General features: G+C 33.2%; 1 protein-coding gene across 16 annotated transcripts in view; it reads right to left on the minus strand.

The window, feature by feature from the left end:
* Positions 1-10,128: 10,128 nt before the first annotated feature.
* Positions 10,129-26,635, minus strand: part of LOC128869426 (casein kinase I) — a 135,137-nt gene continuing 118,630 nt past the window's right edge. For 11 of the 16 annotated variants that reach the window (XM_054112015.1, XM_054112012.1, XM_054112032.1 and 8 more), the window contains 2 exons: positions 10,868-10,974; positions 10,129-10,746 (listed from right to left, as the gene is read on the minus strand). In XM_054112015.1, the coding sequence (XP_053967990.1) occupies positions 10,671-10,746; positions 10,868-10,974 (183 nt within the window). In that variant the 3' untranslated portion in view covers positions 10,129-10,670. Of the gene's footprint in view, positions 10,747-10,863; positions 10,975-18,616; positions 18,968-26,635 lie in introns of those variants that run through there. The other 5 variants (XM_054111991.1, XM_054112027.1, XM_054112021.1 and 2 more) reach the window with 3 other exon arrangements.

The following is a 26,635-nucleotide window of genomic DNA, read 5'->3' on the forward strand; positions in this document are numbered from 1 at the left end:
TCAATGCAAAGTTCCACGCTACGCCACTTAGACCAGCTGAGATAATTTCTTTTTTTTTAATTTTTTTACTTCTGTTTATTATTTATTTTCTTTTTTTATTATTTTTAAATTTTTTCTTGTTTTTTAATTTTTTTCATTTTTTCACTTCTAACGTTCTTCTTGCTCTTGCTCGGCTTGTTTTCTTATTTTTTACATACGCTTACTCTTCACATTCGCTTTTCACCAACTTGTACGTGTATTCTCTTTGTTGTTGTTGTTTTATGTATTTTGCATTTGTTTTGTATTGGCTTTGCATTTCTACTGCGTTTTTGTTTTTATTCTGTTCATTTGTTTGTGTAATTTGCGTTTAGATTTCTTATATAAAAAATTGTTATCATTAAATATAAAATTCGTTAAGTGGTGGAGCGTTTTGTGTGTATTGTTGGTATTTGTGTGATTTGAAAAGATGAAATGAGTACAACTCTATTAGCTTCAATAGTTTATATTATTTTTTGGCCTTATAGCCTATTTCCACCAAAAATCTAAGTACAGTTAAGAGTTCTGTTAAGCTTCAAAATTTTACCAGCTGATTTTTGTTTACATCTCACATTTGCTGAAAACAGACGATTGCAAGGCGCATCCGTACAAGGTGATAGCAGTAGAGCAACTGACTTGTTTTTTTTTTGTTTAGCGAAAGTGATGTTTTTTTCTGTTGCAGTTTCGTTTGTTTGAAATTTTAAATTCCTACCACCAATTACAAAACAAAAAAAAAAAAAAATAAATAAAAAACAAAGTAGATGTAAATTTTATTTTTATCCTACTGCTATCACGTTTGGATGCCTGCGAGAGCTGACTATATTTTCATGTGAAAAAGGTCATAAGGGCAAATTTTATGATTTAGCTTGCATTTATAACATATTTTTTTCCAAACAATGTGCCTGAAAGTAGCTTGTAAAAAATATTTACCTCTAGCTCGGTCAACATAACATTTTCTGTTAGAGCAGCAATACCAGAGAATGTTAATGGATACATGTTGTTTAACATTTGCGCCTTCTCATTCCGTTAACATTCTCTGGCAATACTCACTGAGTACTGGAGGCAGAGAATGGAAGTGAGCTAACGCGCAACAATAACTTCAAAGGAATTTGAGCACTTAAATGTGAACTGTAACAGCAGTTGAGGCTTCAAAAATCGATTTTTTTTTGCATAAATGTCTTCCGAAACTATCCAAGAATGTGTCCTCAAAATTAGAAGCAAATTCAAAATATTTTCGGAGTTACACAAGAAATTGTGAGCAAGCGTCGAGCAGGTATACGAGCGGCCGGTATATATACAAAAACTTTGACGCGCGATTTCTCGATTTTTTATTTTTACGATTTTTTCTAATTGGCGGGAAAGATAGAGAAAAAGTTAAACGTCCTATCGAAACGAGATAACATTGATTGTATTCGGAATTAAATTCTCTTCTAGTTGAACCTAAAAAATATTAAGAAAGTTATGATTAACCCACTTTTTAAACAATCTAAAGTGAATTTGTTTTTCCAAAAAAATTTTTTTTTTTTTTAATTAGCGAAAAATTGTTGAATTTCTCACTTTTTGTTTAATTTTCTTGATTTAACTAGAAGCTTTACTATACTAAAATAAATTTTTTTTTGGGTTTTTGGTTTCAGATGAAAATTGCGACATGCATCTTTCCCGCCGCACGACACATGCACACTCGAGGCGCCTCGGCAAAATGCTTGTACCAGGCATAAGAAGACTGTTGAAATATATAAGAATAAAACCTGAAAGTTTCGTTTCTATCGAATATTTCTTTCCTTCCCAAAAAAATACACGAAAAAATCGATTTTGAAGCCTCTCTTGCTTAAAACCAGTTACAACATATTTATTATTTTCTTATCTTGATTTTTGTTAAATAAGTGGTTAATGTTTTGAAGCTCTCATGAAGTCTGGGCCAAACGATTTGTGAAAACAGAAATTCTAAAAACAAAAATCATTCTTAACATAGTGCGAAGCTAAAGCGTAGTTTCATTTAAAAGTTTTAAGGGCTTCTGATTGTGAAAAATAAAATATAAATCCGGAAATTCTTGAATTAAAAAAATAATAATAAAATAAAAAAAGAATAAAAAGTTAATAATAAAAAAATGAAATACGTAAATAATATAAAAATATATAAAAATAATAAAATATATAAATAAAAAATATTTAACAAAACAAATTTTTAAGGGAGAAAATTAATAATAAAAAATAGTATAAAATTTAAAAGTAAATAATGAGAAAGGAGAAAATTAATAAGAAAAAATTAATAAAAAAACATAGTATGATATAAAATTTAAAAATTAATAAAATATAGTATAAAATTATTTTAGTTTTTTTTTTATATATAAAATATATATTTTTAGGGAAGAGAAGTAATAAAAAAAAATATATATAAAAAATAGTATAAAATTGAAAAATAAAGAAAAAAGTACTAAAAAATTTTAAAATATAATATATAACAAAATATATTTTTATGGAAGAAATTACTTAAAAAAAGTAAAATTTAATTAACAGATCCAATATAAAAAATGAAAATAAAAAGTTTCGAACTTATTAAGGGTTTCATATGTTTATTTATTTATAATAATCTATTATATCAATTTTTCACTTATAAAAACAAAAAATTACTTTAAAAAATATATATCAAAAATTGCGGTCTTACTGCGAAGCCAGAAAATAAAACCCAAAGAATAATTATTATTTCTATCCGAAATTTGTTTTAATAATAATAATATTATTTATTGTATTTTATAAGTTTTGTATATACAATACAAGAAAATATAACAGATCGAAAAAGTGTGGTCATAAAATAATTTTTGAGCTTAATAAAAAGAAAAACGAAAAAACGAGATGCTAGAGAATCTACATATTGGTTTTGAGAATCTCGTTGTTTTGGGAAATCGATTAAAATTTGGAAACCGAAAAAAATGGATTAATCGAAATGTTGGTTGTAACTATTTAAGCAACGTGAAATTAAAAACAAAGTGAAATTAATTAAGGCAAAAAGAACACTTGGTTTTGCTCACCGGCATTACCAGCCTTGAAAATAGTCGAGCAAAATAGTGGAGTTTTACTCAACCTATAGCGTAGTTTCGAAAATTGTCGCAAAACCATTTTTTTAAACAGTTGTGAAAATACAGAGTTTAAGGGCACTTTAAAAATTATCATTAAAGTATCTTACCGGCACGGAAAGTTAAAATTTCGAGGGTGATTTGTACTGTTTTTGTTATAATATGGACTTTATTTTTATAATAAACTGACAAAAAGGTAATAAAATAAAATAAATTTTCAATTGAAAATAAATATATTTAATGGCGTGCCAAAATTGTTGCATATTTTTGGGCGCATAATTTAATATTGCAATATTTTACTTCTACTGGAATAAAATAAAATAAAATAAATTAAAACAAAGCTAAATAAAATAAAAATAAATTGAAATATTTATAAATAAAATAAAATTATATGCACCACACCAATGAATTATATAAAAATGTTTTACCGAGGGAAAACCACCTTAAGCTGGGACTTAATGTAATTTGATTAATTCAAATGTTTGTGTAATTTAATTAAAAACTTATTTAAGGTATTTTGTGTAATTTAATTAAAAACTTATTTAAGGTATTTTGTTAAAAAAAAAATTAAGTTGTATCTTTTTGTTATGATATTGAGTTTGTATTGTAAATTAGTAGGCATCGTTTTATTTTTTTAAATTTAGCCCACTCCAAAGAAAAAATATTTAATATAAAAAATAGCATTTTTATGTGTGTTGTCAATACATGTGAAATGGTTGAAGTGCCATTCTGGCACTCCTCAATACAAAATACGCAAAAACGCTTTAATAAAAAAATAATAATTAAAAGGCCTTTAACTGAAATATTCATATTTTCAAACAAAAAAAATATTTTAGTCGCTTTGAAAGTTTTAATAAATATGGAAAAAACGAGTTCAGCGTTTGTTAAAAATAAAAAATTATTAGATGTGTTCGTTGAAGAAAATATAAAGCAATTTTTGCAATAAAAAAAATTAATAAATAAATAATACAATTTTATCAAATAAAAAAAATTAATAAATGAGTAATAAATTTAAGCAAATAAAAAAAAATTAGTAAATAAGTAATAAAATTTTAGCAAATAAAAAAAATCTATAAATAAATAAAATCAAATAAATTAAAGTAAAAAATTTCACATTTACTTTTATTATTGAAAATAAAAAAAATGAAAATTTGTTTTGTAATGATTTATTTATATAATTTATGTTTACACCTTAATTAATTAGCAGCCAATTATTTCACTATTACAAAAAAATTATATATATAGTATTTATTTATAGGTATATGTACCATTATTAGACAATTTGTTAAAAAAAAACTTGGAACAATTTTAGAACGTAGGCCATTCGACATTCATTAATATAACCTAGACACGCTGTACTTTTTTACAAATCTTTTGTATGCTTAATTAGTAGTTAAACTTAATTTGAGCTATCCTAATATAAAGTCAAAGTAAAGCGCTAACCTAACATATTCTTCTTCTTGATTCTTGATTCAATACATTTTGTTTCTTAATATGTATGTGTTCAAGTTAAGTTCGAAATTTTTGCAGCCAAATTTTAAGCGCCAATGGCACTAACAAACAACAAGAAATCACATTATACTCGTAAACAGTCATTGCTGTTGTTTTCTGTAAATAGCGAAATAAAACAGTTGGAAAATGTGGAAAAAACTGCGTGCTATGCAACAGCGATGAGTTTTAGCAATTCGCTGTGGCAATAATTCATGGCCATAAGTTGCTAAATGTTTATATAGCATTATGACCATGAATTCATGATGTCTAAAATGTATAACTTGAATAAACAATTTCAAATAACACATATTTTTAGGCACACTAGCCTATTTTCGAAATTCGAAATTAGGCGAAGCGAATTCCAGCATTCCCCTGCAGAGCTATTTCGAATTAGGGTGTTCCCTACTTTTAGTTGCTAAACTTAAAATTTCACTATTATTACTTTAGCAATAATTTATGATTAATTATCAAACTCATGATAACAAAATATGCATGTGTATGGGTGAGTAATAATATATAATATGTTAAAAAATCTGAACAAAAAAATGTCTTATGAAGTCTTAAATTAATTGGTACACTGAATTTAGAATTTATATAGCTAAGTTTAAAATTGCAAGCATTGAAAATTTACAAATGGAGTTTTCGCTCCGAACAACTAACTATTTCGCACTCAGGAAAAACGATAATATCTAAACGATTTCCCAAAAACGTATTTCTTTTTCTAACTTGTCCCAATTTCTGGGACAAATTTTAATTACATTTGTATAATCAAAGACAAATATTTTCAATAAACGACAAGTATTAAGCTTTTTAAGAGGCATTTGTTTCTTATTCTTTTTTAAACACTAAATCGCACAGCCTTAAGAATAGTTTGAAAACTCAAATCAAAAATAAAATTTAACAAATGAGATACAACAAAAGGAAATCGAAATCAAAAATTATGTTCAACAGGCAACTCATTCACCCACGCACAGTGCCGCTTTTTGACAGCAATTTCCAGCGAAAAAACTTAACAGCCGATCTCTAACACTAGCCAATGGCGAATATCACTTAAAGCAAAGTACTTAAAGGAAAAAATACGATTATCATGCTCTCTCTGCAATCGTCCGTCAACCTTAGTTCGGTCGCAGCTTTTAGGGCAAGTTTAAGTTTTGAAAATTACAATATGTTGCTTATTTACAGGCGATTCTGCAAAGTTTCAGTTTTACAACCCTTCCGATGAATTTCATTTCACCAGCATTAACCAAACGCTTTTTTGTCGAGTATTTTACACTATTAAGCAACAACAACTAAATAGAGAGGAGTAGTTTAAGAGGTACACCAAACTTGCTAAGGATTGAGAACAGACATCAGCAGCATGAAGAGAAAACAATTTCGTGCATATTTTTTTACAAATACAAGCAAATTTGTTCTGCATCTTTGCTCTGCAAGCTTTGGAATATAAATAAAGCTCGTTACCGCAATTACAATCAATTTCTTCAGTTTTAAAAATGTTGCCTCTAAAAACCAGTTAAACTCAGCTTAAAAATTCCCCACTGTCCAATTTGAGTCCTATTTGAATCCTACAGATTTTGCCATAGTGGATTTCGCTCGCTCGCGAGTTTTCCTGTGCGAGGCATTTCCTGTTTTAGACGCTCTCTGCTAACGTTGGAAAACTGGCCCTCAGACGTTGGTATGAAAAGAGTTGATTAGATCTGAATAAAAATTGAAAAACCTCATAAAAAGTTAGACACGCACATTTGATTGGTCTGATACGCGGTTTCGGGTGGAGGCCAAACTACCAGCAAAGGATGTATAAAAAAAGGACCCACACCTCGAAAATAAAATCAGTTAGATAATTTCACTACACTACAAACCATTCCAAGCAATTTAGAATCAATCACACTTTTTGTGTGGTCAAACGCGAACCGCGCCGGTAGCTTGGTGCTGTAGCAGCTTCTTAGGATTAATCCAAATCATTAATAGAAAGTATCAAAACTATTCCCACAATTTTAAGCGCATTCTTCGAAGGGACTGCTTTGAAAATTAAAGCTCAATCACTTAAAATCATGATTTTAAAATGTTGAATCGTTCGGTACTGATAGATCTAAAAATCTTGGAGATTTACTATGTAAGAAATATTTTAGCCATTGCAGTCTAAAATAATTCAGCGTCTTTTGGCCGAACTTTTCCTCCAACTTCTGGTATGCGTCTCGACGTTCTCCACAAATGGAGTGACCAACAGTTTAATGTCCCCTCCGAAGGACCGCTGGTTTTTTATGAGATTTTTCATGACAGAAATACACTCGAAGATTTCCCATTGCCTACCAAGGGCTAACTTTTATTAGAAAAAACATTTTGTAACTTTTTGGTGTTTTGTGCCCACAACGGCTTTCCATTGCGGGCACTTCCAAATGGTAGTCACGTCTAATTGCAGGCGTATTACTTTCGCATTTTCCGAGATTATTTACCACCAACTAGCTTTAGAAATCAGCTGCAGTATAGGTAAATTATTGTTGAGAGAAATGAGACACGATTTTTTCGAATTTTTCAAATTTTTTTCTCTTTTAATGTATATGGTTGTGTATGTATAGATGTGTGTATATTTAATTTTAATTATTTCTTTTGCTTTACTTCTTTCATTGTGATATAATTTAAATTATACAATTATAAATTAACACAATAGCGTAAATATTATTTTAAATTACAAAAAAAAATTATTATAATCAATTATAATTATAAATTATCATAATTATAAACATCAATTAATTAATTAATAATAATAGTATTTAGGTAAGAAACTTTTGCTTTAACTTAAACAAATGAAAATAAAACTAAAAAAAAATCTGCAAATAGAATTTCTTAATTTTGTTTTCGTTTTCACTAAATTGCATTATAGCTTTAGCAATGCAAATATAATATTTCTTTGCCTTACTACTGCGCGCGGACTTCTTGCTCACATTTCACACATTTTCCATTAGTATTTTCGTACAGTTTTTCAACTCTCAAAAAATAATTCACACATTGCAGCTAATTGTTGAAGATTCATTTTTGATTTTTTTTGTTTTTGATTGCATGGCAGGCTGGGTGTGCTGGCGCAAGTGCTGGTGGAGGATTTGGATGAAGAGTCTGGGGTAGCTAATGAAATGGTACATTTTTGAAGGATGAGCATAGTAGGTGGCGATCGAAAAAATGGATGTGAAGTAGAGAGGGAAGAGATGTTGGAAATGTTTTGACAAGCCGTTAATGGTGACGCAGTATCGATCACGCTTTACTTTGACGGGCGAATGAAAAATAGTGGCATCCAGAGAGTGAGCATTTCCATTTCGAAAGATGGCTGTTAAGCAGTCATTTGTTGAAACAAAAAAGTATTTCAGATAGTTTTTGCTTTTTTTTTGCAAAGTGCTATGCTGTGAATATTTTTCGGAAATCTTTTAGACGTACTTTAAAATATTAATTACCTTTTGGGGGTTCAAATATGGCAATTTTAAGTCTAAACTTATTCACTTCACTAGCAACTAACTGAAAAGCTTTCATATTTTTTTGTTTCTTTTGTTTCAAGTTTTTACCAATACGTAAATCTATAATACTTTTGAGTGCACTTTACCAGCCTTATTTTAAGCAAAAACAGTTTTTGTTGCACTTGAAACACCGCTGAAAATGCATACAACTATAGAATTCCTCTGAGCAACGGCTTTTCTAGTTTTGCCTGAGTGGTCTGTTTAGCTTTTTTTTTAATCTGATACTTTCGAAATGTCCCTCACTCATTTTAAAATTGTTCAAATTTCGTTACAAATGGAAGTTTAATATTTTCGAACGCTACAGTTTTTCGAAATTACCTTGACTTGTCTTACAGCTGTTCAAATTTTGTAATAAATGGAATTTTGGCATTTTCGAATGCTACATCTTTTCGAAAAAAATTTCGAATGCTACGCCTTTTCGAAATAACCTTAACTCGTTTTACAATAATTTCGACAGCTTTTCAGGTTTCATTAGAATTTTCGAACCGTTAGCCTTTTCGAAATGACTCTCACTCGTCTTATGACCATTTTGACAGCTTTTCAAATTTTGTAACAAATGGAGTTTTGACATTTTCGAATGCTACAATCTTCGAAATGACCTTGACTAGCCCTACAATCATTTCGACAGCTTTTCAAGTTTCATTAGAAATAAAGTTCGATATTTTCGAACCGCTGGCCTTTTCGAAATGACCTTGACGCGTCTTAAAATAGTTTCGACAGCTTTTCAGGTTTCATTAGAAATGGAATTCGGTATTTTCGAACCGTTAGCCTTTTCGAAATGACCCTCACTCGTCTTACAATAATTTTGACAGTTATTCAAATTTTGTATTGTAACAAATGGAATTTTGACATTTTCGTAGCATTCGAAAACCTCTTTGAAATGACTTCGACTCGCCTAATTTGGCCAGCTCTTCAAATTTCGAAGCAAATTTCAGTATTTTCGAATGCTGCACATTATCGAATTGACTCTTTTTAGTCTTAAAATAATTTCGACAGCTTTTCAAGCTTCATTAGAAATGGAATTCTAGAATTTTCGAAATGACTTTCACTCATCTAACGACCATTTTGACAGCTTTTAAAATTTTGTAACAAATGGAATTTTGACATTTTCGAATGCTACACCTCTTCGAAATGATCTTGACTAGTCTTACAATCATTTCGACAGCTTTTCAGGTTTCATTAGAAATGGAAATCGGTATTTTCGAAACGTTAGGCTTTTTGAAATGACTTTCACTCGTCTTACGATCATTTTGACAGCTTTTCAAATTTTGTAACAAATGGAATTTTGACATTTTCGAATGCTACACCTCTTCGAAATGACCTTGACTAGTCTTACAATCATTTCGACAGTTTTTCAAGTTTCATTAGAAATGGAAATCGGTATTTTCGAAACGTTAGGCTTTTCGAAATGACCCTCGGTTTACAATCATTTTGAAAGCTATTCAAATTTTGTAACAAAAGGAATTTTGACATTTTCGAATGCTACACCTCTTCGCTAGAAGTGGAATTCGATATTTTCGAACCGTTAGGCTTTTCGGAATGACCCTCACTTGTATTACAAATTCAAATTTCGTAACAAATGGAATTTTAACTTATCGAATGCTACACCTTTTCGAATCGATCTTAACTCGCCTTACAATTATTTTGGCAGCTCTTCAAATTTCGTAACAAATGAAATTTTAGTCTTTTTGAATGCTGCACATTATCGCCGTTACTCTCCCTAGTCTAACAACAATTCCGATAGCTGTTTAAGTTTCATTATAAATGATATATTATTCTTTTCCGAAATTTTGTACTATTCGAAATTGCCCTCACTCGTTTTAAAAGTAGTTTTTACAGCTTTTAAAGTTTTGTTACAAGTGAAATCTTTTCTCGTCATTTGTTAAATTTATATCTTCTAGAAATGCCCCTCTTCTCTCGGCTTACAACTATTTTTCCCACTTACATCGCCAACAATAACGGCTCAACCAGCGCCCTTAGCTTGGTTCCTCATGCATAGATGAGTGCGTGTGTGCATGCATCTGTATATATATTTTACAAACACTTAATTACGTTTAGTATTTTTCGGGTTTCTGCCGTTTTCTTGATGTTATTGTGTTTGTTTCTGTTTTACAATTTTCGCTTTTCTGTTAATAATTTAAATGAAATTTGTGTGGGCTTGTGTAATTACATATTACTTTTTTTGTGTGGATTTTACATCCATTTTTTCATGATTCTTTTACTTTCTTTTTGTATTTTTTCAGCTGATTTTTATAATATTTTTTTACGTTTGTTGTTTTTTTGTTTTTTTTTTTTTTGATTTTTTAACTTTCATTTAAATTTAATAAATGGTAAATGTATTGTAGTATGTGTGTTTGTTTGTATGCATGTATGTATTTATAAATTACAACGGAAGTGTCGGTGTGTTTGTAGTTGGTGTTGGCGTCAACATCGACGCGGATGGAGGATAACGCAACGTATGCTGTGACGTTGCCTGTTGTATATAATCCTGACTAGGATTATTCAATACGCTATCCCGTGAATTTGAATGTGAAGTGGCGCGCAGCAGTGTTACCGCTTCGCGTTCTGGACTACATTGGACACCGTCTAGTCATTTTTGACGTGATGATTTCTTCTTCTTTCGTTTAAAGAAACAACAACATCTGCAAAGACAACACAGGAATGAACTGAAATCAAAGTAGATTATATAATAACAACCGAAGTAAATATAAGAAACAAGTAGCAAAAAGCACAAGAACTACAATAAATTCAACGAAAAACAAGAAACATAAATGAAATTGAACTTACTTTGTTTCATCGACAAGCTCCACTTCGGGCTGTTGCGTTATAGGAGTATTTGAGTGGCCAGCAGTCGGGTCGTCCGCATTCAATTCGCCATTTGTGGAACTCACAACCTGTTTTGTGGAAAAAAATGAGAGAAATGATTTTTCATTAATGCTCAAAAAAGGTATATGGTACAAAATGTATACGAAAAGATAACAATCAGTGTATAAATTGATTTTGATACAAAAGAAATTTTTTTGCCTAGTAATTTAAAATTTGTGAAATAAATTTGTTTGGCTTCAATTACTCGCCAACAAATACAACACAATGAAACACACAAAAATACAAATACAAATATATATTTTATATTGGGTATGCGAGACGATCACAAACGTTCATCATACATATAAGACGCTAGACAAAAATATGTATACATATTTATGTTGGTATGTATATAGAGAAAAAATGTGGCCACATCATACAACAAAAAAATTGTTTTGCAAACGCAAATCTGTTCAAAATAACCTACATAATAGAGTATACAATAGTTAATCGAAAAAATTCTTTGCTTTTAAGTGTAGTTTATAAATTTGAAGAAGAAACTCTTTTACTACACTAACAAATTTTTACTATACGTGTTTCATCAATTCAAGATTACGAAGAAGGTGAATTGAATAACAAGAAAGTGGATTCGACTTGAAAGTTAACGGAGGTGAATATTAAAATAAAAGTGATTTAGAAACAGGTGAATTTCAATAGAAAGATAACTGAGGTGAATATCAAAGAGAACAACACTAATAAGGTGGGTTTGAACTACATAAAAGATAAGATAGGATTGAATATCAATACCTAGGTGGCTAACGTAAAGGTGAGTTTGAATTGAAAGGTGAGTGAGTTGAGTAGCAAGAAAAATCTTAATTTAAATAAACATTAGAAAAATGCAAGTGAAGCGCTAAGATTGCTTTCTAACATGTGGTAGAGTGAATTTTTTGAATCGGAAAAATTATTGAATTAAAAAAAAAAAAACATTAAAAAAAATTTTTTTTATATTATTAATTAAAAAAAAATAAAAATAAAATTTTTTTCAAATAATAATAATTAAATAAACGCATCGCAGTCGCAGAAAAAATCCTTATTGTAAAAGTAATTATGAATAAATATTAATATCAAAGCAAATTCATTAACGAATAGATTAATAATAGGTGTACAAAGTAAAATGCGAAGTAATAAGTTTACCGAAAAACAAGAACAAAATATGTACATATAAGGACAAGAGCTGGAATCGCTGCTCGTTCGACGAACACTTCTCGGCTAGGGAATTTCACCACAGCACAAAAAAATGGAATTAATCAGCAAAGAACATATAAAAAATCAAGATGTAGTTTTCGGTTCTTGACAAGATATAAATCCGGGTTCGTTCCGGTAAGATTCAATCGACATATTTCTTTACGTTCTTGAGGTCACTTCTTAGCCTCACCCTCTCACACTGTCCCACGAGCCAGTGAAAAGTGCTGACTTTTTTACAACAGGAAATTTTTAATTTGAGGTTAAATAGTCAAAAAAAAGCAGATTTTGGTCATTTTTTTTATTTTTTTTTTTTGAGCAAGGTAAAGCTTTTTTTTAATTTTCCACAACGGCATCGCAAAGTACTAGTCTTCAGCTTTAAAATCCATTTTTAAAAATATTTTTGCGATTAATATGAAAAAAGTTATACTATTTTGAATTCGCCCTTTACAGGGGCGTTAGAGAGTTAGAAAGGTTGAATTTGCATATCTAAAAGTCTCTAATTCAAAATAGAATAACTTTTTTTACATTAATCGTAAAAATATTTTTAAAAAAGGACCTTAAAGCTAAAGAGTAGTACTTTGCGATGCCGTTGTGGAAAATTAAAAAAAAACGTTACCTTGCTCAAAAAAAAAATTAAAAAAATGGCCAAAATCTGCATTTTTTGACTATTTAACCTCAAATTGCCAAAAATCCTGACGTGCTGGAGCATTTTCAAGGTCATATTCGTTTTCAGCATAAAAAAAACTTCTGGAAACACCCATAGCCGTTTTAGAAGCTGTAAAAAAGCGAGATTTTGCAGGCCTGTGTTATTTATTTCCTAAGTATCAACAATTTTTTATTTCACAGAATATGTGTGTATGTGTGAAGGATGAGCCACCGGTGTTTTTATTCTTAAATTACTTAGTAACTTTGACAGTAGCACAGCGAAACAACACTCGAAGTGTAACCAACTTCAAACCGCTCGCGCAGCTTATGCACGGGCATCAACTGTCTGTTAATTGGCAAATGACAGTCCAGAGTTGTGTTTACAAACGCGCGGAAGCATTTCGCCGAGAGTAAGCGCGAAAAAAATCAGTAATGGATTTCAAACGTTATAGTGTGATAGATTTATAGACCGACCGTTCATACGAGAATTTGAGTCATCGATTGACCACCAGGAGGCCGCACCCACCACAGGTAATGGTTTGGGTCGCTTTAACCGCAGATGGGCGCTCTCCAATAGTTCTCATCGAGTCTGGCGTCAAGGTAAATGCGAAATATTATCGGGGAAGTATTCTGGAGCGTGCTTTGAAGCCGTAGGCAAACAAACACTTCAGTGGCAGACCATGGACGTCTCAACAAGACTCGGCACCGTCTCACATAGCTCGAGTGAAACAAGAATGGCTAAAAAACAAGGCTCCGAACTTCATAACGTCCACTCAAGGGTTCTCAAATTCACCAGACGCGAATCCGGTGGATTATTTTCTTTAGGCCATTTTGGAGAGTAAGGTCCGAACTAAAAGATTCACCAGTCTTGAGGCGCTGAAAAAAGCCATTGTGCGCGAATGGGCCAAAATACCTGCAAGTCACATTCGGGCAGCTTGCGATTCGTTTCTGGACCGTCTCAAGGTCATAGTCAAGGCAAAAGGTGGTCATATCGCGCAAAAGTAAATTGATTCTTATTCCTATTCCGAAAACTTTGCGACTGCTCAGCACTTTTCAATGGGAATATCAGTGCGTATCTTAGAGGGGACGTAAGATGAATTGTAGTAGGACTCTTGCTTATAGTTTACTTATCAACTGTAGAAATGAGTCCATATACTCATAAATATACTTCGGCAATGCTTTTCAGTCATTTCATAAGGCTGATGAGAGTTGGAGATACAAATATGTATATTTACGAGGTGTGCCTTTTAATTACGAGACTGACGTTGAAAAATATTTTATCATGGTTTTATACCACTTATATATAATATATTTACTTAATATCACTTTCAGTATAAATAGTAAATGAATAAGTAAAGTAAGTAAATAGAGGACTTTACTTCTACGAATCTCCATGCGAATTTTCCGTTATTTGAAACACGAGGTTCGCTTAAAAAGGCCATGCAAAGTCAGGCAAAGTCAGAGAGATGGTACTACTGGCGCTTATCGAGATTCTTTAGAATTTAGTTAGAAGAAAACACACCAAGTTTCAGCCAGATCGGTTTATTTCTTTGTGTTTGGCATTCGTTTGAATCGAGAAATTCGACTAATTTTCTTTTTCCATCAAGACAACAACACCCTATTCTCCAGATTTAGCTCCCTTGGATCTCTCGTACTGCTATTTGTTTCCCAGTTTGAATAAATGGCTGGCGGGATAAAGATGTTATTCAAACGGGGAGGTGATTGCAGAAACGAGCACCTATTTTTCATTTATTTGGAAGGGATCAACGCTAAAATAGCGTTGGACGAAGTTTAGAAGCCTAAAAGGCGACCATGTCGAAAAATTAAAAAGATTTACTACAAACAAACTACTCTCATAGTGTTGGAAGAATTCTTCTGACAGCTTCTTCCGAATGCCTACATCTTCCTCCTTCAAATCTTAACTGACTAGTCTTATCCTGTACCTAATCTAAAAACTTTTTAATACAGATTTCACCTAAGGTTCAAGTAGAAGTCGCACGGTGCCAAGATATATTTCTAAGCATCTCTTGAAAGAAAATGTGCAATACCGAGCCATTGTTGATGGAGATGCCACGATTTGTGCTTACACAAGTCGATCCTCTTTTCCTTATTGCTTGGTGGAATTCAACAAGAACATGAAAATGGTAATGTTGACTAATACTTTGAACTTCAGGTATAGATTCATTAGCGGATTTTCGCAACAATTCAAAGCTCCACTGTTACACTGATTGATGAAAAAACTAAATTAACAGACCTTTGGCTATACTCATTTGTTTACAGAAACAAGAGATAGAGCAATCTATAGAGAAAAGCTTCAGGCGAAACAGCTTCCGGTAGCTGACGTGTGATGCTTGCTAGCCTTACCCCATATATGAGGGCATACCAAGAAAACAATGGCACAGGACGCGTCTTTAGAAATGCTTGGGGTTTGCGAAAGCCATGGGAGAAGTATTGCTATTAAGTGGAAAAAACAAACTCCCACTAGAGCTGGCAGACTATCGATGTATCGAATTTTTTAACGAAAGTAGAGAACTTTTTTATTAGATACTTGTTCTGACGTAAAGCACTTGGCTCGGACTTCGACAATACAATTTCAAAGGTCGATTCCTTTTAGTTGAACTTTCATTAGTATAGGCGGCTCGGAACATGGAAAAGTTCTTGATTTCTTCCATTTTTCATTGCTAGAAACTTAGAAGCAATAAAAACCAGGAGATCTACATATCTAGCGCTGTTGCGGAGCTTCTCCAATATTTTGAATTGCGACCTTCACTAGGCCCCCTGAAATATTGTAAAGCAACTAATATTGTTAAAGCGCAAAATTAATCATTCAATTTTATTTTTGAAGAACTTTCTAGTTCACAAGCGTCAAATATAACTGACGTGCGACGCCATTTGCCCAAAATTATAAAACTTCCGATAGGCTGATTAATTTTGCACCACCTTGTACATGAATGTAAATTTCATTTCTATAGTTTTAAAAGCAAAAAAAAAAAGCAATTATTGATAATAACCACGGGATCTGAAGATATGCTCAGCAAAACTGGTCCAATTATCAGTCATTGTCGGGCTGCCCTGAAAGCCATACAGAGAAATAATAGGAATTCACAATAGAATAAGTTGCTATTCTTAGCCTTTAAGTGAATATTTTTGTTTTTCAATTAGTTTGAAAAGAAAAATTAAAGTCTAAAAATTTGGTCGATACTATCGATAATATGATACTATTATAATAGCCGAGTTTTTCTTTCTAAGCACCGAAAATATTGAATGGAGCCAGTTCTGCAACTCTGGTGCGCAGCAGTGGCCACTTTCAAAAAATTATTTCATTAACCGATTGGGGAATTGCATACACTGCGAATAAAATAGCAAATGAATAACGCAAACTCCTCCAAATGCTGATGTTGTATGCTTTGGATTCACCCGTTTAGCCGTTTGCCGAAGAGACTGATACAATTAGTTAAAACAAATTCGGTCGATCTCAGAAATAGAAACTAGATTTTACTAATCAAAATTAAACTACTTTTTTGTGTGGTGTTGCATGATAGATATATCGGGTATTTTCTTAAGAGCTTGTGAACTGAAAATGATAATACAAAACAGAAATATTGTTGCAAGGAATTTTTTTTATCATAATCTGGTAAATAATTTCATGGCATTCATTTTTGCATATGATATCCGGTATACATTCTGTCAAAAAAAATATCGGGAATTGTTCATTTAAAAAGCGCGCGTTGCACATATGTCTAAATTTTTTTTTTGCTGGAGTGTTGGTACAACTGTCCTCTATAGTATCGCAGAGTTTGAGCGTGATCTGTCAATTAGCTTATTTTTGGCATTTATTTATATCAGCCAACTGCAGGTGCGTTCTCCGATTTTCACTATGGATAAAAATATCGAACAAAGAATTTGTCTTGAATTTTATGTGTTTGAACGGGATTTCCTGTACCGAATCGTTGAAAATGTTGCAGAAAGCCTATGGCGAGTGTGCTTTATCAAAAACACGTGTCTACGAGTGGTATACGGCTTTTGCAGAAGGCCGAGAAGTCGTGGTGATTTGCCCCGATCAGGTCGTCCATCAACGTATGAAAACGTCGACAAAGTCAATGGAAAACCATCAAACCATCATTTAAGTTTAAGGGAGTTAGCTCGTGACCTTAGGGTGTCTCACGAATCAATTCGCAACATTTTATAACATCAATTGGGCATGACATGCGTGCTGCTCGCCCAAGAGAGTTGCATTTCTTTCAAATAATTTATTGGAAGAAGGTGGCTGAAGACATGCTTGAGCAAGTGAATTCGGACCCAACGTTTATCCAGCGCATCATAACAGGTGATAAGACGTGGGTATATGAGTTTGACATGCAAACCAGTCAACAGGCGGCTGAATGGCGCTATCCACATGAGCCGAAACCAAACTTGCCGAAACCACGTCAAAGTCGGTCAAAAGTGAATGTCATGCTCGTTCTCCTTGATTATCATGCTGTTGTGCACTCGGGATTTATTCCAAATGGTTCTACAGTAAATAAAGAATATTATTGGGAAGTTATGCGACGTTTGAGAGAGAATGTGTGTAGGAAGCGGCCCACTTTGTGGAAAGAAAACTCATGAATCTTGCACCATGATAACGCATATTGTGAACACTTTTTTTTACCAAAACTCGACAAATATCGAACAACCACCGTATTCACCGGATGTGGCCTTTGTGACTTTTTCCTTTTACCAAAACTTAAATTGCCATTCCGCGGACGCCGCTTAGAGTCGATAGAGGCCATTAAGGGGAATTCGCTGAAGGATCTGAAGAGGAACTCTTCAAACGCATTTAAAAGGTGCTTGGATGAGTGGACTAATCGCATATGTGTATTGCTTCGAAGGAAGCCTGTTTTGAGGCCGACAACATAAAATTTGATGATTGAACAATTATTTTGTGTTTTATTGAGCAATTCCCGGACAGAATGTATGTCCGCCAAGGCTACAAGTTACTTGGATCATTCGATCAGTCCAACTTTTGAATACTTTTTCCAATAAATCGGACCGTATGGCGTCAACGGTGGCGTGAATATTGCAATAGATTGTTAAGCGCACAGCGTATGGCAACTTGCAACGTCTTGTTGATGATGTTTAGCTGATACATTTTTGCAAACAAAAATTCAGTCAGCATGGCTCGACAGCACTCGTCCTTCACCGTAACGGCAGCTGCTTACTCATTTCGAAAGAAATAGGGGCCGATGATGCCGCTAATGATCTATTAACTTGGCGAACAGATTTATTTATTATTATTATTACATTTTTTTTTTTCCAGTAAATTTCCGCAATCTGGAAGTATTGTTCTGGCGTGAAACGACTCATGATGGCTTGCCAAACCTTACCGAAGAGAAATTTCAACACAGTTTGCCATTCTCAGTTGTCAAACCACATTTATCGATATGGATAGTCCTCATGCAACTAAAAAAACACCCGATACTTGTATGGAGCATATTTTAATATAAACCACATATGGCAAGCAATAAAACGTTAAAGAATAAATTGAACTTTGGAATTAAAATAAAAGAAAAAATTGTTAAAAACTTTATTGAAGGGGTTCAAAATATTACAGGCCCATATAAAAAAGAAAGAACTTGCACGAAAAGCACTACTTGCCCAATTGAGAAAAATGAATTGTTGTGTGAAGAATACTTTACAACAAAAGAAAAACGGATGTGAAAAACAAAACACAAAAACAATTGACAACATTTGACGATACAAACAACTGATGATGAGGACCCAGGCCAGATCATTGTACAAATACAAATGGAAAGGACACTGAACACAGATACAACATTTTACTTTTCTACACATTTGCTATACCTGTAACTTTTTGTGAGGAAACCAATAACTGATATTTGGCTAAATCAAATTAAATTGTTAAAAGTTAGAAAATGTGGATAAAAGCTGTGTATTGAGTTAAAACTGGGGAATAGTGAAAGAAAATTCAAATTGTTAAAGCAAGAAAATTGTTCTGAAATGTGTGTTCTTTCGAATTTTTATTTCAAATTTTTAATGTTTTTGTGTTTAAGGTTAATTCTTCTTCACTTCCGTTGCCTTGGGAGTTCGCTCATCGGTGGCCTCGGGCGCGTGTATAGACACTTCATAGTCAATCTTTTCATAATACGCATCGAAGGGACTATCATCATCGGAGCCTGAGTCTTCGGGATTACGCTGGAATTTTTCGTTTCAAAAGTGTTTCGAGATCCAAAAACGAAAGAAGACCAACAAAAATTTTCTATAATAATAAGATCGATCTGTTTTGAAAGTGGAAAATTCTGCCCCTATGACTGATGAAAGCAATACGTGAGCGAACACAGAGAAATGAGCGGCTGATTATTTGCTCATGCTTGCTACTAAAGGGTTTTCCAATGAGAGTGAGTCGATGTAATGACATAAAGCAATTTGTTTGTGTGGCATTCAAAAAATACTTTTTTACTTCTTTTTTGTAAAATATGACCCACATTCTTCAATTGAGAACCGCGGCTACGTTAACATCGACCGTTCTTATTGAAAACCCCTTTGTCCTCAATAGTTAGATAAGTATCGCCTGCCTACCTACATGCTATATAGTATATAATGCTTATGCTCCACGGTCGCTCCTTTCATGCCAGTAATGCCAAATGTAGATATTTTTAAGGGCATGCAATTGAAAGTCTTTTATACCATTTATTTAAATTAAGCATAAATCCAAGGCTAAATCACAAATCAGGCAGTCTCGCAGAACAGACAATGCACAGGCATGCGGACCAGTGATTTGATGAAGTTTTCCCCGGCAGGCACTCGCATGTAGCGCCTAGTTGCGGTACACCGAAGGATCGGATAATATGTAATATAGAATGAGTCGGATTGACATAATCTTAAGTATAATTCACGAAAAGTCAGTCAGTTATTTTTTAGAAGACATAAATGAATGATTTTCCGATATGAGAATGATTTCCATGCAACAGATTTAATAGCATAAAGTGAAGGCTGAGTTGCGTCAATTAATGACTGGATCCTTAATGCGATTAAGTAACTGAATTCACCTTTACGAAGTTGTGGTTTAATAGCGAGACTTCATACAAAGAAAAATATTCCGATTATTCCCATAAATGCTTGAAAGCCTAAAGTTAAACTTAGAAAAGTCCATGACACAGAGAGGTTTATCATACCGAGCACCAAAATATTTATAAAGAACATGAAAGAAAGAAAGGTTGCGCTCCTCCCTGGAAACCTCAAAAAGCCTAACATGGTCTCAACTTATTAAAGAGTAAGCCTTTTGGACTAAAAATTATTGAATCTTCTTCAATTACACTTTAATCACTGTTGAACTTACGACAGACTGTAGGGCCGGTTGGATAGCCGAGAATAGGGAGTTAATATTGGCGGACCGCAAGGCGCTAGACGGCACCTCCTATCAAGGGCGGTAGATTCAGTCTTCTTGTATGCTGCTTCTATATGGGTAGAAGTTAAGCAATCGAATATTAGACCCGTGGCTCAGACACACCGATAAAAAGCGCTAAGTGTCGCGTGCAGAAAATGGGGCACCTTTATGACAGAGCAAGAGCACAGAGCAAAGCCGATAACTGAAGAGAAAGCTGCAGAACGTCTGCGTTCGTTAGGGAAATGGCAAAGCAGATGGGACTTGTATATTAATGGACGTTGGACCTATAAACTTACCCCCAAAATTAGCCAATTGGAGACCAGAAGACGCGAGACGGATACCAAGCGGTCAGGGATGTTTCTTGGAGTCCCGTCGAAACTCTCAATAAAGGTGTATGCGTCAATTAAAGTATTTGTCTAAACTTGAAATCTCGTACGGCCCTTGCTTTCCAGGAAACAGTAGCTAGTCTACATTACATGGAAGGTTGATTAAAACAAAACAGAACCTTCCAGTTTCCTACCTACACAAGTAAGTCTAACTACCAAACGAATCCGAAAGATGAGCTCATATGGTTTGTTAGGACACACCAAATTAGACATTATTGCCGTAAATGTAATTTAACGGAGGTAAGCGTTATGAAAAAATCGGTTCCCTTTTACAAATGTGCTGCTGTTAATATTCATTCTGACAAGCTTACTTTGATAACAAAATAAGTCTATGGATACCAGGTCACTGAGACTCCTCACGAAGGTATATGACTGATAAGTTCACTCAACATGGCATCCTTCAGTTGGTTGGTCTGTGCAGAATGCGGGTTGACTCTGACGTGGAAAACTGCAAAGCGCTTTTGGCTACGGGTGGATCGAAGGCGGTCGGGCGTGCTTTTAAGGCGCTCTCTCTTTTCATTGCGCCTAGGGAGTTTTCAGGATGGTTATCAGCTACCTGCGGAATTTTCTTATTAAGAAGTTACATTTGCCAATCCACAATTCCTAATCGTCATTCTTCGAATATCTCATATGTGCATTCATTTTTTCTTCCTATTCATGGTGTGTAGAGGAAGCATAATAAAAGGTCTCATTTTTTTTTTGTCTGCTCTTCGACGGAACTATCAAACTCTAATCTAACCTTGGGCAACAAAATAATACAGAAGGTTTTATACAGGTACTTCCAGCTCCACTTTTTCATTTATATTTTAACAACTTTTATACAAAGTAAAAACGGGTAAAATCTCATCGGCATAACTACGCGTCTACATACACTGACTCTCTGAGGTTGTCTAAAAATCTGTGCGATTATTAGTACTCAATGTTCGACCAAAGCTGCCAGACTACTTTAGTTATTGTATAATAATTGGTTTTCTTATTTTAAATTTAGTACTAGAAAAAAGCAACTCGTACACATTTCCACAATGAGAAAATTTTAGTCTGGCGAAAATCAATTAGTATTCATGCAAAAAAGTGCAAATTCTAAAGTGGCAACATTACTGAGCTGAAACAAAGATTTTTTTTTTTTGTTTTACTTTTTTTTATACACGGGTTTTTTTAAATACGGGTTTCTAATTCATATATATATACATATTCTTTTTTTTTTTATTTTTTAAACGTTTTTTTATTTTTTAGTCTTTTTTTTTTAATTTTTATTTAATTTTTTATTTAAATTTTTTTTAATTTTATTATTATTTTTTATTTATTTTTTTTTTTCAAAAAATAAACAAACACTATTAATTCTACCTACACGGCGACATAAAGTGCTTATATTTTTTTAAATCGATACAAAATTGCTTCATAAAGATTGAAGATAAATTATCGCATGCAAAAAATTGCAATATTTCGCAGCGGAAAAATACTTGGCAATTTCAAAACGACATTCTGCCTCAATATCATTACGCAAACTGGGTTTCAAAAAACAGCAGCTGGCACTGGCTAATGGTAAATAAGTATGTCAACAACAAAATACATACATAAACACATATATACATGCAATTGTATATATGTATATGTACGCGAAAACTTTACGAATAATTGATTAAGTTAAATGTTACTTAAACTAATAAACAAACAGTCAAACAAACTAACAAATGAACAAACAAACAAACACACTTGAGTACCTTGAGTTTATGTAGAGTAAATCAAGTGAAAACATTACAATTGAAAAGGCCAAAAATATAATTGTCTGCTTAGTAGATTAGTAGAGTAGAGTAGAATATGTAGAGTACGGACATAACGCAACGTAAGACAACGCAATGCAATGTAACGCAACGAACGAACGAACGATTTATACAAATATTGGATAGTCACATATGTATATGTGTATGCAGGTAGAATAAGTATATACAAAAATAAATGTTAATATACAGGAAGTATAAATAGCAAGTTAAGAATTAAATAAGAGTTCAAATGTATTATAGAGATAGAGAGAATTAGAAAGTAGATGCATAGCAAGACAAAACAAATATATAATAATGGTTCATGAGTCGAAGATTTCAGTTTGGATGAAATATGAATGCCATAGAAAGAGAGGATACACCAATTGGGAAGGCAGCACACAATAGCCTATTTTCACCAAAAACTTAAATGCAAAAATGTTAACTGAAACAGCTGATTTTTGTTTATAACTCAGATTTGTCGGTAACATAAAGCCAAATGAAGTTTTCTGTACCAAACTTCTTCCACACTTTTCCCTATTGTTTTGGCTCTGACTGCCCCTGAAAGTGGTTAGTAAAAAACAAACAAAAAAAAAAAAATTTACGTATCGAATACTGCTTACCACTGTTAACATAACAGTTTCTGTTTTTGAAACGGATAATTAACGCACTTTAATACAAGAATAATATCATGAAAATCTGCGCATTTAAATGCGATGTTTAACTATAATTAAACCTAATTGCAGTTAAGACTTGGTGAAAAAATGCTATTGGATAGAGAAAACGCAAATTTTATTTCGAAGAAATATTTAGTAGATTATGTTGAATGGTTCGATGTTTAACAGAGGCGCGAAATTCTGAATGATAGTGTTTTATGTGACAACGAAATATTTGTCTATGTAAAGGGTATATTTTTTCAAGGTATTTAACTCTGAAATGAAATGAAACACATACAATTCATGCGGAAGGCCTTGATTTTAAGTTTATTGAAAGCCGATACAACATCTCGTTATATAATCCAAAGGCAAAAAACTGTAACAAAAGTTATATGAAGGATTTGGTCTAAGTGGAAAACCTGCTCTTTTCATTGAATTCAATCCATAGCCCTTAGGAACCTAAGTCACTGAATTAATATTACTCAGATCTGTTTGCCCAAAACACCTAATAATATTCCTATACCAATCTAAACAGCTGCGAAGGAGCTATGTGCTTCAGTTCTAGTCTGACTGTATGAGCATCAGTGGCCTGTGAAAGCGGCGGTTAGTCGTTGTTGATGTTGTGCAGTGCCTGCCAGTGCAGTATAGTCACCGATCGTCATCGTCTATCTCATCTAACGACAGGCGCAGAAATGCTGTTTCGACGAGTTGGGTCCGGAGGCAAAGGGATGTTAGGTAAGTGAGTTTAAGAGGACATGTGAACAGGTGGTTACTATCGTGCGGATATAAAAAAATTTCAACTGAAAAATATTCACTAAATCTGGCAATCGCTCTCGATATGAAGATTTAATGTCATTAGTGCTTTGAAATGATTTCACAGCGGCTGGCTCGATTGAACCACAATCTGAAAGTTCAATTATCGACCTCTTTTTCCTATATCAGGGGCTGTATATCGGCAATAGCGGGTTCAATGCTGATCTTAACTCATAGAACATATATCTAGGGTTTTCTTTTATATTATAAATGCATTGTATCGCTCGCTATATGGCATGTTGCGCCATCTTGTTAGAATAAACGCGATCCCCTTTTAACAACATTCACTTCAGGAGCGAAAAAATTAGTAATTATGGATCTACAGTGCTCTCCATTTGACTGTGACAGTCAATGTCTATTTTGGCCAGCATCGTCTTTGAAATATATGAGCTAACGAATCCATCACGCGAAAAAATATGTCACACAGAAAATTTTCCCAGCAAGTAACACTCCCCGTATTTTTAGCAAAGGGACCACCATTTTCGTGATAAATTTGTACTATTCACAAGAATACTGACACCAGTCAACAAGACAAGTGGCATCTGTCACCTGTGGATATGACTGTCACAAAAGAAGCACCCTACATAACAATTTAGGCTATTGGTGAACAAATTACTTCTGCGAAGCCATAAACACTTGACTTTTCTCAGCACTTTTCTATAATTATTAAAAAATACGTACTTTCTAAAATCCTATTAGCGGGCTCTTGAAATAAGAGGATTGACTGAAGAGGCTAGCAACCAAAGTACAATAATAAAATCCAATCAATATTTTCCAACACTATTCATCAGATGATTACTGATCTATTTTCAGGTATGTGCTATGCCTTGTACAGATTTGAGAGACATTAACGAGAACGCCACTTTCCAATGCATCCGCTGCCGGAACGGGTAACTCTGTAGTTTGCTGCGGTTTGACTCCATTATACTATTATTTATTAAATGTTACGCCAACCATCCAGATCGATTGAAGAATTGAAACATGAAATCTAAGTTGTCATTAGTGTGATAAGAGGCGAAGAAACTCGCGTAAATGCTCTGCAAAATTGTGTTGACAGATGGACTGGGCTGCAAGGCTAGCACTAGAAGCCATTTGAATGGAAGCGTGAAATAATTTTAAACTCATTGAAATTATGATCTATCCATGATTAAATGGTAAACTCTGCCAAGTCAAAATAATAAAGAGAGCAATTGAAAGCTCCCACGTAGACGGTAGAGAAACCACTGAAAGAGGGACGAAGGATTAACACACGAAATGGACATAAATATAAAATAGTTATTATTTCATAAACTTGATATTCTCCGGATATTATATACTATTTTTGAGAGTTCTCTTGTTGGCTTTACTTTAAATTTTTAATTTTTTTTTTTTGTTTCCTTGTTCACTCCTCTCGGGAGCATAGGGCCTCGACAATACTCAGTCTTGCGTTGGTTTCGTTAATCTATTTTGATTTCTGACAGGGTAGGTGATTCGCCAGCCGCTACTTTAAAATTAATCCTTCTGAATTCATCTTCCGTACAGAAAGTAGCCTAGTTACGAAAGCACCCTAGTACGCATTTAAACGAACCGCGCTTGGGCTCTTGTCAAAATCAGCACGCTGTTGACATCTGTCAGCTGTTTACATGTCACTTTTGAGCGCAATCTGTCAGATAGTGTGAGCGTAATAGTTTTCAAAAGTATTGTTGAGGGATATTCTGCAAACTGCACTATGTCGAATTTAGTTTAACTAAGGGTTTATATGAAATGTTGTAATTCTAAGTAATATTAAGTGCGGAAACTGAAACATACGTCTGACAAAGAGTCTAAAGTGAGCCGTAGTGTGATTGATGATTGGCTTGCAGACTTTCGGTCGTGCATCCATAACTCTGACTGATGAAACCAGCGAAAGAGTTAAGAAATTTGTGCTCGAATGTCTTCAAAGGCGCATCAGGGAAATAGCAGCTGATATGGGTGTATCGCTTGGATCGGAGCTGCGCGCTCGCAAAAATAGCAGCGCGACACATGCAAAGTTTTGACTATTTATTTTTTATTTTTTATAAAAATATAATTCATTCTACAACAAAAACCATGCACGTAACTCAAAGTTTCAAACATAGTACAAAATTCAAATATGTAGTTAGCTTCAACAAATTTTCATAAAAATATCAAATGTTTTAATGAGAATCTTTAGAAAAATTCCGGGTTCGCAGTTTTGAAGCCCATCCAAATTTTGTGGGTTAATAAAGTAAAATTTCAAAGTAGCTCAAGACTCGTGTTAATTTTTGATTATTTCTTGCATTTTCTTTCGTATACCGAATGCTTGATTTTTTTTTTAATAAAGCGAAAGTACACAAAACCGCCAAAAAAAAAATTCAAAAATCAAAGCCATTTTAGAGCAACTTTAAAGGTGCCACAATTGAACGGGCTACACAACTGCAGGTTCAAAGTTTTCTAAAAATTCTGATTCAAAAGTTACAAATTTTGATGATAATGGATCACAATTTTGATTTTTTATTTTTTGGAATTTTTGAAATTTTTGTACAAATTTTAGTTATGCAATGAACCATATTTAAAAACAAAAATCCATAAAAAATTTGAAAAAGATGCGTGTCTGAATTGTGTGAGCACCCAACGTGAGCTTACCCTGCGGAAAATATGATGTAGCCAGATATCTTACTAGTAACTTTCTAAAAATTTTAGTTGTCTATAAATTTCTAATATTACCGAAAAATGAATTCATTAGTCACAACAATGCAAACAATGCAACTGAGCACAAGAGGGTTTGAATTTTCAGTTACGAGTTAATACAAAATGCAGACTAGCAAATAGGAAGAGGGACGATAAAATATTGTATGTTGGTGTACTTGCAAGGGAAAATGGGAATA

This window comes from Anastrepha ludens, chromosome 2, assembly GCF_028408465.1.
Source record: "Anastrepha ludens isolate Willacy chromosome 2, idAnaLude1.1, whole genome shotgun sequence".
Classification (NCBI taxonomy): Eukaryota; Metazoa; Arthropoda; class Insecta; order Diptera; family Tephritidae; genus Anastrepha; species Anastrepha ludens.